Raw genomic sequence first — 13,354 nt, 5'->3', positions numbered from 1 at the left:
TATTATTATTATTATTATTATTATTATTAGTAGTAGTAGTAGTAGTAGTAGTAGTAGTAGTATTAATAGTGGTATTAGTATTAGTAGTATTTCAAATAATAAAGTGCAGTTGTGAGGGAAGACTTCAACAGGTGAGGGGGTAACCAGACATGCTCGCTGGGTTGGAAAATACTTACAGTGGATTTTCATTTTCATAATCATAATCTTATCTCAAATGTTACTTTTCCCCCGACTTAGCGATCCTTTATCCATCATTTGCCCTTTTATAATGTCGGCGCTTAATGCGCACAGGAGGGGGGGCAAGTCTTCTAGCTCCCGAATATTGCTAACAGCAGTGAATTGAATACTAACTGTTCTCTGAAAGCGCACACGTGTCCGTTGTGCTGGAGTGTAATTCCAGACAGCCTCCTGGTCCTGGATGTGTGTGTGTATGTGTGTGTGCAGTAGCCGCTGCGCTTTCTTCTGCTTCATTCGCCTGTTTTGGAACCACGCTTTGACCTGAGCCTCACGGAGCTAAAGCGCGTTCGCGATCTCCATCCGCCGCGCGCGCGTGAGGTACCTGCTGTAGTGGAACTTCTTCTCCAACTCGGTGAAGCTGCTCCAGAACATGGTGTGGACTGTCCTCGCTTTCATTCTATCCACAGTCCGTTTTCTTAGATTGGAGGAAATTCTGTGCGCCGGTTAGATGGGCTTTCCCTGCAGTACAAAATAAGAGAAATATTTTTTGTTGTTGATGTTGTCATGAATTTTCGATGTCCATAATCATGCGGCTAATTATAACACTGAAAATATTCTGATGTTAGAGTTACTCTGAACTTTAATTCTGTGTCCTCTGTATGGACTTGGCGTACATCGTGTACGGTGTCTGTGTGGACGTGATGGCGTTCCTTTTAAGAAAGTGGTCACAAAATAATCATCTTAATTTATAGTACACATGAATAATTTACTTGGGATTTGGCTTATTTGCAAATTGTTCAGGGTACGACTTGGCTAGCTTGAACAGATGGCACGAGAATTAAAGCAGGTCTCTAATTGAAGATCAGGTCATCCTTCTGCCTTATGGTGGGGATCAACCACACACTTTCACCACATCATGTAGATATCTACAGTTTTCCCTTTTTTTCTTTGAACTACTCAGATGTGCCAAAATCAATAAGTAAAAAAACAAACAAACAAAAAGATTTTGACAACAAATGCAACAGATAATGATAATGAATTATATTACTGGAACATTCACCTCTGAATGTATGAGACACATCAAATGTCCTGCTTTTGTACCAAAACAAACTAAGAACTAAAAGAGTGAACCCTCTATGACTTGTTTGCACATTTATTTTACATATAGACTTCACAGTGTTTATTATTTTTCTTTATCAACCTTTATAAAATCATCCAAATTAATGATATAAATTGATGATCCATTTATTGATTAGATTCTTTCCACAGCTCCTGAAATAAAATGTGATCTTTTAAAATAAAATATAGCTTATTTTACCCTGCTGAAAAAAGGCAACTGCAAAATACACAATTTGCATCACAATTTTCTTACTTTCTATGGATTTGTTCTTTACTTTGATGCAGTTTTTAAAGACAGAAGTTCTACATTTGAGATAAAATGTAAATAAAAATACTGCACTTTTGACTGTTACTGTCGGTACGAGATTTTGTTTATTTGACCAATCTACAGTATTCATAAATTATTCACATTTGTTATTTTAACAGCCTAGTCATTTTTATGTTCACGTAGTCTGTAGGCTCTGTCTGAGCTGAAGAGTAGATGGCAGCACTGTTCTTAAACCTTTGCTGTAGACAAGGGTGGCTAGGGGTACAGTAAGTCCACCACCGTGTGTCTGAAGATTCATCATCATTTTTTCCATGAGTATTTCAATTAGTGTGAAAAAGACACTGGTGGACATGTATACAGAGACAAAATAATGCTACTAATTTCAACCACTTCAGGGAGACAGGTCAGAGCCATCAACTGCAACTACCTCAAAGAAACTTATCTTGAGCAGGGATTCAAAGCTTTATTTTCAGAGGATACAGTACAGGCAAATTTAGTTGGCGCTAAAGGCCCTTTATAGTTTTTTATTTTGTCCGGTTTTAACCTATTAACAATGTGTGACTCTTTACAAAATAAGCAACATAATAAAAAAAGTTCTTTGATTTTTCCCCTGTTATTTTGGTGGCTGAGAAAATAAATGCTGATTCTGTACCCGAGAGTGATTTCATCAGTTCTTATAACCAAATGAGATCATTTGCTAACACTATTGTGATAACCCAGGGGCTGAAATCAACATACAAAACAAGTATCATCAAGTCTAGTGAATTTAAGAGTTTTTTTTGTCTAACTACTCAATAAAAAGATTAAAAAAACAACTAAAAAGAACCTCTCTATAACTGGATTAGCATGATCAATTTCTTAAGTTTACTCTGTGCCTATAAGCGCTATGAAATGTTATTGATTTTATCTTATTCTTTTAATAAATGTTATTATTTTGCTAACAAATATTCACCAGATAGCACAAAAGACCTCAGGTATATAGGTAGATATTATGTCTAGCAGTTAATTAGTTTTTTTTCTTTTAGTTATCAGCTAGTCAGTTATATTTACTTAATGTGAAACACACATATTGTGTTATAAACCATAAATTCTACCTAAGCTAGGCTTTATTTTTCTTGGACCGATGAAGCGGCAGTTCAGCCTGGGGTATGATCTGTGTCTACAGCTGGATTTACCTCAGAAGACTGAATGTCTCCTCCCTGTCCAGCTATGTAGCAGTTAAAATAAGCTAACAAGTGGTCAACTAACAACTGTAGATAACAGATAGCCTCTTACCCATAATTATACATTTAAAATATATATTTTTTAAACTTGTTCCCCAACGGACAGACTATATCACTTATGACAGTCGTAGCCATTAAGGTTTGACAACTAGTTAATGCAGTACAAGACATGAATGTTGAGCTTTTGTTGGCTAGCATCAAATTTGCTGCATTTGCTTGATCATGTTGTATAAGATTTAAAAAAAAATCTAGGACACTTTAAATATACTAATTAGAGACATATTCATAAATATTTCACATTCTAGCCAACGTCTAGTCAACTGAATTGGTTGAAGACACCTAAATGGCCACAAAATATGTAGGTGTGTACAAACAAGTCTATAAAACAAACCCATTTTGTGGAAGCATATAGACTAGGTGCAAATCCAGTCTACTAATATGCTGATGAACACTCAATCCAGTCTGACGTGTCTAATTTTCAGTTCACCAACAGTCATTTAAAGTGTACACCACCTTTTAAGACTCATCTCCCACTGCACCAAAATGTAGACATTAAAAGCGTGCATTAATGAGATTAAAACCCTGCTTGTGGACTTGTGCAATTTTGTGCCAAAGCTTATTTATAGAAAATAGAGCTTGACAACGGTTTTGGTTCCATGCAAACAATTGAGCAAAGTAAGACAAGAAACTACAGGCTGCGTTTAGGTCATTTGATTTTGTTTGTTCAATCATTAGAAAAATGTTCACGATATCACTTAACTGGCAGCTGATGGTAGAATAAAATAAGGTTTTTCCACAAACACCTTCAGGCAACCTTTACAGCTGGAAAGAAACACCCCCCTCACACACACACACGCACATACACACACACACAAATATACACACACTTGGCCCTTTCTAAAATAGCACTGTAGTGAAATATGGATTCTAAGTGACAGCTCTTGGCACTGTTGAAGGGTCTTTGTCATTTCAGCTAAAACAACTAAAATCAAATTGTGTAAATAAATAACGTATGAGCAAAACTGGTACTAAGGTCACCTCTAACTTTCAGGAACGCTGAATTGCTAAAAAGGGTTCTTCTAAATGATCCCTTAAGAGGGAGCCCTTAAAGGTTCAATTTCTATCTGCTGGAAAAATAAACCATATAGTCATATAATGAACATATAACATATATAATCATAGAACGAACATTTAAATATCAAGAATTTCCTTCTGAAAGGAGAAGCTTAAGGGAATCAAACTAGGATTGATTTGGAGAGGCTCATTTGGAGATGTGCGATAGTGATGTCGACTAACCCCGGGTGACCGGAGAAGAGAAAGCATCAGAGATCGATCTAGATTGCCTTAGTCATCTGGACATCCAACCCACTGTAATTCAGGTGCTGTCAGACTGTAATTGAAGGATGGTGTTGTGGGAATATGTGCAAAATGCTGAAGGATTCAGTTACTCAGTGTTGAGGCAGGCTTTTTGCTGATCCACAGAAATAATCTCTATACACACACACACTTCCTGGTCACTTTAATAGGAACACCTTATGGAACACCCCTGCTCATTCAATTATCCGATCATAAGGAAAATCCATAAAATCATGCAAATGTTGTTCATTAAGCATCAGAATGAGACAAAATGTTCTCTGTGACTTTCACTGTCGCATGCTTAGTGGTGCAGATAGGCTGTTTGAGCATTTCAGAAACTGCTGATCTGGGATTTTCATGCACAATTTTCAAGAATTTACAGAGAATTAAAAAAACCAAAAACATCCAGTGGGTGGAAATACCTAGCTGATAAGAGAGACAGACTCATTAGATTTGATAAGAATGTTACAACAACCAAACATTCTTTATAACCGTGGCAAGCAGAAAAGCATCTCAGAACACACAACATGCCGAACCTTGAGGCAGATGAGCTTACAACAGAACAACAAGACCACATCTGTCAGCCTAGAACCTCATCAAAAACTGGACAGTCAAAGTTTGAGTAGAAACCCATTGCTACATCAATATATAAAAGCGTACAAACATTTCTACAATTTTTTGGTTTAGAATATGGTGCCACAACACGGTAGTCTTTGCTCCCTACCATGTAATATGCTCAAGAGGCACTGTGTGTCTTAAAAAACAAACTTTCTTTGGCCTAGCATGCAGACACTTTGTAATATACAATCTAGTACAAGATATATAGTAACATTCGAATGGCTTGGTTCAACAAAAAATGTGCTATATTTTTAAATAGGGCAAAAAAATAATCAGCTGTAAATGAAAGGCCTATTCAGGAAATGGCAATAGGACATTTATTATATGAATTTCTATAAGCTCTAATGCATTAGATACTTAAATATTTCACCCCAGTAAGTAGGTGTTGACAGAGTTGCAATCATACAACTAGATATAAACCACATTCTCTCTCTCTCTCTCTCTCTCTCTCTCTCTCTCTCTCTCTTTGTGTGTGTCTATCTTGCCTTCTGAGGAATGCAGTTACAGACAAAACATACCTGGAATTCTTTTGTGGTTTAGTAAAGGTAGATCAAAATGACAAGAACCAGATGCTCCAGCACATCAAGCTAATTACAGGCTTTTGGCCTTGCCTCCCATCCCAGTTTCCCTGCCCATTTCTCCTGACCACAATCTCAGTGCATACACAGCTGCACAAGACCTTTAGACTGATAGATATGTCTGTAAGCTAGTTAACATCATCTGGGTGGCCTAGGAGAGCATACATTAATCTTGGAATATGGACACCGCATGCATTGTTTAATTACCAATAAATGTAAAATACATTTGACAGATCATGTGTCACTGCATGAGACTTTTCACAGACGGAAAAAACCCAGAGTTAACTCAAACCACAATGCAGGTGGATGTATTTAATATTTCTCTTCACTAAAGGCTAGGGTTGCATTTTGGAAAGAGATCTTTGAGAATGATGTCTTTTTGGAGTTTTTAGTACAGAAAATTGATTGTTAACAGTGGTTTTGCATTAAGCACTGAGATTAGGAAAGTTCCTCTGGACTTTGTTTGGCCCTTAACAGACATGGAGCTAGGGGGAGCTGGACTCCCTTAAATAGACTCTTAGCAATTTACAGGGATATACTATGAAATGTAGTTGAAGGGAAGCAGACCCACTAAAGGGTATGAGTGCATTATAGATCATAATGTCTTTTTTCCTTAAACCTTTTCCCAAGGTTTTCATCACCTGGTTTTGTTGATGCGAAGACTAATCTGGAAAGTAATGACTCAAACATTGCCAAGTGTGTAGATCTTGAGTTTGGCCTTAGGTAGTCTACCACTCACCACTTCCTCTTGTTGGATCAGTAGACTTGTAGTTCACTCTAATCTTTGTTTATGTAGTAAAGTTGTTCCATGTGGGGAAAAAACAGTTTATATCTACATTATTGATAGGTTTATGTGGAAATAATACTGATTCATGTCCACATACAAGTGCTTACTTATTCAGGTTTTCAAATTCAATTAATATAAAACTTTTTTTTTTAAATCAAATAACTTGCTAAAGGTTTTTAAGAGTTTTGAGCTAGAATACAAGATAAAAGTGTGGTACACACACTGAATCACAGGCCCAATGTTTTTTTTTTTATTTTATTAGTTTTTTTTTAGTGTAGTAAAGAAATCTGCACCTAATTTCTGCAATGTTACAGGTTATGGTGTGCTTCCAGCAATTTTAAGCTCTCTTAACACTTCACAAAAACTTACCAGTGCCTGCATCGTTGCGCTTCACCTTCATCCATTCGAAGGGTTTTCCCATCTGCGTGGCCTCGTAAAAGTTGGCAGAACCAGCATACTTGGTGTTACTGGTATCCATAAAAGTGAGATGAGTTCTTAGGTCATCACAGGAGTTTATGGTAAATACGCGCGCGCGTTGATTGGGTCGAGCTCGCAACACTCCCTTGTGAACGTGTGTACGGAGGGAGAGATCTGTGCTCCGGTCCATAGGGGTGGATTAGAGCTGAAGTAGTTTTGATCTAGAGGTCTTATGTCCGGATCCTTGGAGATTTCTGACCGGACAGGAAATGTTCTTCTAGTCTGATTTGAGCTTGCTTGGGTCCGAGTCCTGATGCGTTGCCTTTAGTGAACTCTGTGTCTCTATCACGTGTAAACTCCCGGTAAGAAGTCATGACCGCATTGCCCGTGCACATGCGTCCTTCGACCACCGAGCCTAAATCTGATAGTAACCCTATCTACTTTGGAAACACGCGCCGCGTGCACCGAGCACACACACACACACACACACACACACACACACACACACACACACACACACACACACACATTCGATCTGTGATTGATGGGTATGACGTGCCCTCTAACTCCTGGCCAATAGACGGACATCTCTTTCGTCTAAATATGTACTTGCCAAAGCAAGCAAGTTTCGTCCACCGGCGAAGGTCATTTCTGAATCAGAATTCAGGACCTGATCGAGTTAAAATAGTTTTATTTTATTTTTTTTTTTATTTTTAAAGCATGCTTAAACTTTTCAAGGGTCATGCATTAGGATCAGACGAAAAGTTTTGTAATGTGTACTAGACTGCACACACATCCAGTAAAATTTACAGGCCCAAAAGCATCAACTGTTAACAGCCTCAATCTTCATGTATCAGCGCATGATATTTACTGTAAAAAATATTACTATATCTGGAGAAGTCCAGAGAATTTTGAATAATTGGAGAGAATACAAACTTCAACAGAATTGTAAGTTGGTATCATTGTTAACATGCTGCATTAGACATTAGGGAAGTTAAAGAACATGTTCTTAATAGAGTTTCTGTTAAAATATTTTAAACACACACACACACACTCTCATAAAAATTAATACAGAACGTTTTTAGAAAAAAACGATGTGCTTATATATTAATAATTATGCCATTGTTAAGCCTCACAAGGATAGAATGTGTGTGTGTGTGTGTGTGTGTGTGTGTGTGATATGTAAAGTGACATGTATATGTATACTCTGTTTTGTCCTTCAATTCACAGTAAGCCTAGTAATCCAAATAAAAACAGATGTTTGCATTGAGGTGTCAAATAAATTCAAGTTAAGGATTAAAGTCTTTAGCTGAGGTCAAACTCATGAAAGAAATATCACTAATCACAGTTTTGCTGCTTATTTATGTTGATAATTCTTGTTTTTTATAGCCCATATGGGTTAGATTTCCGCTCTTGATAATAATTTATAATTGAGTAGTTGAAGCCAGGTTACCTACAGTATGCAGCTCTAACATGATCATCAAACTCTATATTACATCTTCTCAGAGGTATATATTACAGATGCAATAAGAAAGTGTAATCACAAATGACCTTCACTCAAACTTGCTGATTTCAACGATCTTTTAAATAAGCTAAACATGTTGCCCGCTTGGTTATGGTGTGTGATGCTGTGAGCTATAAGCAGCTGCTGCTTGGAGGTCATGTACCGGTCAAATGATAATTAGCAGCTGCCTCCTGTATCAGAAGGAAGAGCTGCTTTTCTTATTAAATAATAAAAAGAAGAGTTGACAGATGACAAAGAAGACATTTTGTGCCATGTTTAAATTCATACAAATATCTCGAATTGAACACTTTACTCGAAGAAAGTTACATTAAATGAAACTCCCGTTGAGAAAGAAGTGCAGAAAGCCTTGCTGTAGGGCTCTTATAAAAATAATTTATTTTTTTTCTTCAGAATATAAATCACTATACCTATTGCCTAATCTTACAAATAAAGAAAGAGCCATCAGTGATTTTTTTTTAAAGCAGAGAAAATTTGATTTCCATAATACAATATTTTCATATAGTGATTTTAATCTATGATGTACATGATGTATTATGATGTTTCTTAATGTTAAAATATAACTAATATAAGACAATGACAAATAAATATAATTCAGTGCTAGAAAACAAACTTAAAAAACAGATTAAAATGCATATTGTGGCAATGCAAGTTCAAGTGCAAGGTTGTTTTTTTTTATTGTTAGTACTATAATTCATGAACGTAACTCCATTAGTTATCTGTAATCAGCTTACAATTACATTATCCCATAATTTATGCATATTCTTGTAATTTGCAAATGTGTAGATTATGAAATTATTCTTTTTGCAACTCTCATTAGTCATTATCCCATTATAGCAAATATCGCAAATGATGCAATGTTATAAAACTTTCAACAATCTTAACATCCCCTTGTATTGATGGCAAAAACTTTAGCGGTACAGACACGAATCACAGAACTGCACAGATGATTTTCTCTCCGGCATAAATCTTTGTCCATATATTAACACTGAAATGGGAAGCTGTAATCCTATTTTAATAAACTCTGCTTTGACTCACTCTAGAATAGCCTACTAGTCTAGAAGAGCTGGCTATCAGCTTAATAATGTATGCAGCCCTTCAGCAAATTAAAGAAGGGGGAGTGAAAATCACACACACATACATGGACACTCGCAGTAATATCTATTTGCAAATACACACACCTTCAGCAATATGCAAACAAGAAAACCTGTTTAGGGTTCCCTTTTATTTTTATTTCTTTTGTATATCTGGTTGTATCTGCTGCATTTGATCATTTATTTTATTGTCAATAACAGCAATATTACATTAACATTGAAATAAATAAATGAATTAAAAACAAAATATATTTCGATAATGAAATTTATTTTCATTTCTAGATTAGCATCATTTATAATCTATACAGTAAACCATCTGTATGAACTGCTTTATTGAGCACAAAAGGAAACATCCACTTATATATTTAAGAAAAAAAAAATCCTTACTATTGCCAGGCAGTGATTAAAAAACTATTGAAAATAATCATCAGTGTATAGTGGTGCTCGTACAAGCCCAGAGATATGGTCGCAGCTGGAGGAGTTAATGGAATTCTACAGGCAGCTGAATGACTGAGTGCAATATATCCCTTCCCTCCGTACATTTGCATGGTATACTTATCCATCTTTATGTCAGCTCTGGGGTTACCCAAGGTTCACGCGCTAGCTTGTTTCTCTCCTCTCCGCTCAATAAATAAATCTCTGCAGCTCTCTGTTTACGAGCTGAATATAAATTTGTTTGCAGTCGATTGCAGACCTGTGTGAAGGCATTAGAAATTGTATTTCTGTAATGGCTTTCAGCAGACTGTGTGTGTGCGTGGGATGCGTGTGTGTGTGTGTGTGTGTGCTGAGCTGAGCTTTGCTGGAGGATGGGGAAAAAACAGGTGTGCATATGCTAGTCTGTGTTTCTTTTCTGTCTAAAAAGTGAGAAATTCCCTTGTTTCTCGTTTATAGTGTCCTATTAGTACAGTGGAAAGAAATAGAATTAGAACGTGCCCTATCATGAAGGAGAGTCGTGAAATGCTCACTGTGTGATTTGATGGTGAATTGTCGATATTTCACTGATAACGTCCCATCACAGTGATCTGAAGCGCAATATCCATATCATTTCACTTCCTAGTTTTGGCACCTGATCTCCAAGGACAGAGTCAACCAACATAACCCTGTACTGACCTCGTCACTCTAATTATTTCTCCTTTTGGGGAAGCAGAGAAGGCCAATAGAGAGGCGCTGCTGACAGATGACTGTCATCGCAGGCGAAAAGGTCACCGCCGTTAATGTAGTGTGGGCTTGTCGCAGATGATTGGTTAATACTGGGCAATTTTAGGCGCCTGCACCCTCCTCTCATTTCATGTCATCTGAGGCATGGCATCAACAGAAGCACACAGTGGCTTAAGGAATATCACTGTACTGTACAGGCAGGGAAAAGGGAAAAGACTGACGGAAGCCTCCAATGCATTCGGAAAGCATCAATAACACTAAGTAATGGGAGTCATCATAAAACCGTATCTTTGTTTCTGTGTGATTTAGCCTGATGCCAATTAAGACTGATGTCCCGGACAACACAAAGTAAATGCTTTCGGGATTAGTGGTCACATCAAGAAACTCAATCAGGATGTGTTGTGAATAATTATCTTTAGCACCGGATTATAAATTTTATTCTAGCTCTGTCTTTTCCCACACACAAAAAAATACATCATTCTGAATGTATTGTTTCTTCCATTGTGTAAGTTTAAAAAAATAAAAAATAAAAAAACAAAAACCTTTTCTTGTCTTGTCTGTTATCTGTTGTGCCCATGTCTTATTCGGAAATGTGACTATAGTGTAAAAGTTCACTCTATGTACCTTAAAGAGACACACCGATGGTATAGGAACCACTTCAGTGACAAGGAATCGTATTGCTTAGCACTGTTTTTGTTTCTCAGAGTGTATACCTCACATATTATGACTCTTCTAAGGATATGAATGCTTGGATTCCTTACTTCCTGCTTGAGCTCAGCAGGTCGTAACCCAAACACAGTGACAATAGGCCATCCGTCATATCGGCACACTCTGCTCTATGCATCCGGAGCTTCTAACCGTAGGATATTAACAGGGTTAAACATGTGCTGGGAAGCAAAGATCTTGTCCTCACATTGCCATATGCTTCTTTGACATATTTGAAAGCAAACTGTGAGGCATTTTTTTCCTTTCGTGTGTGCAGTGACTTTATTTAACTGTGCTGATTTGGATGTGTAGTGCTTACAGTGCACAATGTAGTTCATATAAAATATTTTTTGTATTATGTTCATTAGGAAAAGAATGATCTGCACAATTAGAGTAATAAAATAAATGTTATTGTAGACCTCACTGTAGAAATCATGGGCTATATTACGGACAATTGAGCAACAGTCATCAGTACGGCTCGTAGTTCATGAGCGGCAATCACCTTTTACTGAAGCACTTTTAAAAACTCATTGATCTTTATAATGCGGCGCTTTAATATGACAGTAACAGTTGTACGTGATGCAGGAAGTCAAATTGTGGAGACTGATGAGTGCTAGCAGTTGAGTTATAACCCATCTACCTGAGTGATGCTTGTGTCGCGTTCCACACCAGCAAGCAGACAAATAAATAAAAGCCATAAAGGTGACACTGGGAATTGATACTTAACAGTCCCTCTGAGCAACAAGCACTGAAAGCTGTTTGGCTAGTGGTAGAGTAAGAGCGAGAGAGACGAGGACAACCCTAAAAAAAATAAAAGCGAAACAGGGTTAATGGAAATGAATTAAATGGATTGGCCTACACACACTTTGTTTATTATCATTCGAAGGGTCATGTGCAATGCTTGTTATGTCAGATTGCTTTTGATTACACAATGTCGACACATCGTACGTCTTTTCCTGTGCAGTTGCAGGTATTAAGAGACCTACTAGATGACCCTTAATAGCAATTTAAACAGGAATAGCTCAGCCACATGGGTTGATCTCCACTTCTTCTAATTGGTACTTCAAAAGGTATTTCATTATAATTCATTCCATTTTATACTCCAATTTTCAAAAGTGTAGTCAGCCAGGAGATATCTGAGGACAAAATGTGAATTTTAATGCCTGGTGGACCATCTGTTATGCTAATTGACTGTAGAATGAATTGATTAGATCTAATTTCCAGATCCTTAACTAGATTGTGGGATTACTAACTAAATCTGGAATGTGATGTATTGGTGGTGTCTTATTGGTCCTATGGTGCAGGCCACGATGAAGTTGTTGCTCCAATTGCTCAAAAAAAAAAAAAAAGAAGTAAATAAATAAATAAAAATTCCTCAGAGAGCTTATAAAGAGAGTGCTCTGTAATTTCATTCTTGGTCCGGTAAGTCCCAGACGTTCCTGGCTTTATGCGGACTGGAATCGTTTTTTGTGGTCTCTTCAGGGCCGAGATGCTCAAAATGTAGTATTCCAATCTCTGTAGCTCTGGGTATTAGCTCAGTATGTGACATTTATTTCTTCTAAAATAAGCTAGTAATAAAATAGTCTAGGAGTTCACATCATTAGCTGCAAAAAAGTGAAAAGATAAATATTAATAAATGACGTTTACGTGAAAGGAAGCTGCACAAGATATTGCTGGAAAGAAACTATTATCCAATTAGTTATCTAAAATGAATAGGTGTATGTAAGTAATTGCTTTACGTCAATAAATATTGTATATTGCAAATAGAAACGGATTATCCCTTTCACAAAATTGCTACTGATATTCTACTGTAGCTGTTTATTGGAGCTGGGGATTATTATGCATCTCTCTCTCTGTCTCTCTCTCTCTCTCTTTGTGTGTTTGTGCATGTGAAACAAATACACGCACACACCAAACACACACACATTTCCATGTGGCTGTGTGCCTCTCTGCGGAATGCCTTTTTCTAATATGCAGATATTGTGTTAGTACATTACCGTGCATGCTAAGTGAAAAATCTCTTTGCGGCTGCTTTTAGAATAACATGAGTTATTATGTGCAATGAATTCATAGATCATAGTAATCAAAAAACAATATTTTAAGAGAACATTGTACATTGATTGCTCTCAGGGCCATTAATATATTTTAAAGAATCGTGCAGGATGTGGGATGCTATAATTCGGTTTTCCCACATGTATTGCAGTGTAAAGAAATAAGCTGCATACTGTAGCATAATGCAGGCCTGCTGGAGCTGTGTGCACAGCAGAGATCTAGTGGAGTTTATGCTTCGTAGATATGAATGTTCAAAAGTAGGACTGTTTTATTGGTTAAG

The 13,354-nt window shown here is 36.9% G+C and overlaps 1 protein-coding gene across 1 annotated transcript; it reads right to left on the bottom strand.

Moving 5' to 3' along the window:
- Window positions 1-265: 265 nt before the first annotated feature.
- hoxc1a (homeobox C1a) lies at window positions 266-6,953 on the bottom strand. Its single transcript, XM_060894356.1, is given in 6 exon segments — window positions 266-439; window positions 442-610; window positions 612-696; window positions 6,496-6,658; window positions 6,661-6,803; window positions 6,806-6,953. Coding segments are annotated over 6 exon segments (786 nt in total). The 5' UTR covers window positions 6,939-6,953; the 3' UTR covers window positions 266-346.
- Window positions 6,954-13,354: the final 6,401 nt, after the last annotated feature.

This window comes from Tachysurus vachellii, chromosome 19, assembly GCF_030014155.1.
Source record: "Tachysurus vachellii isolate PV-2020 chromosome 19, HZAU_Pvac_v1, whole genome shotgun sequence".
Taxonomy (NCBI): Eukaryota; Metazoa; Chordata; class Actinopteri; order Siluriformes; family Bagridae; genus Tachysurus; species Tachysurus vachellii.
Note: the sequence above shows the minus strand (reverse complement) of the source record. Positions and strands in the feature narration are given on the sequence as shown.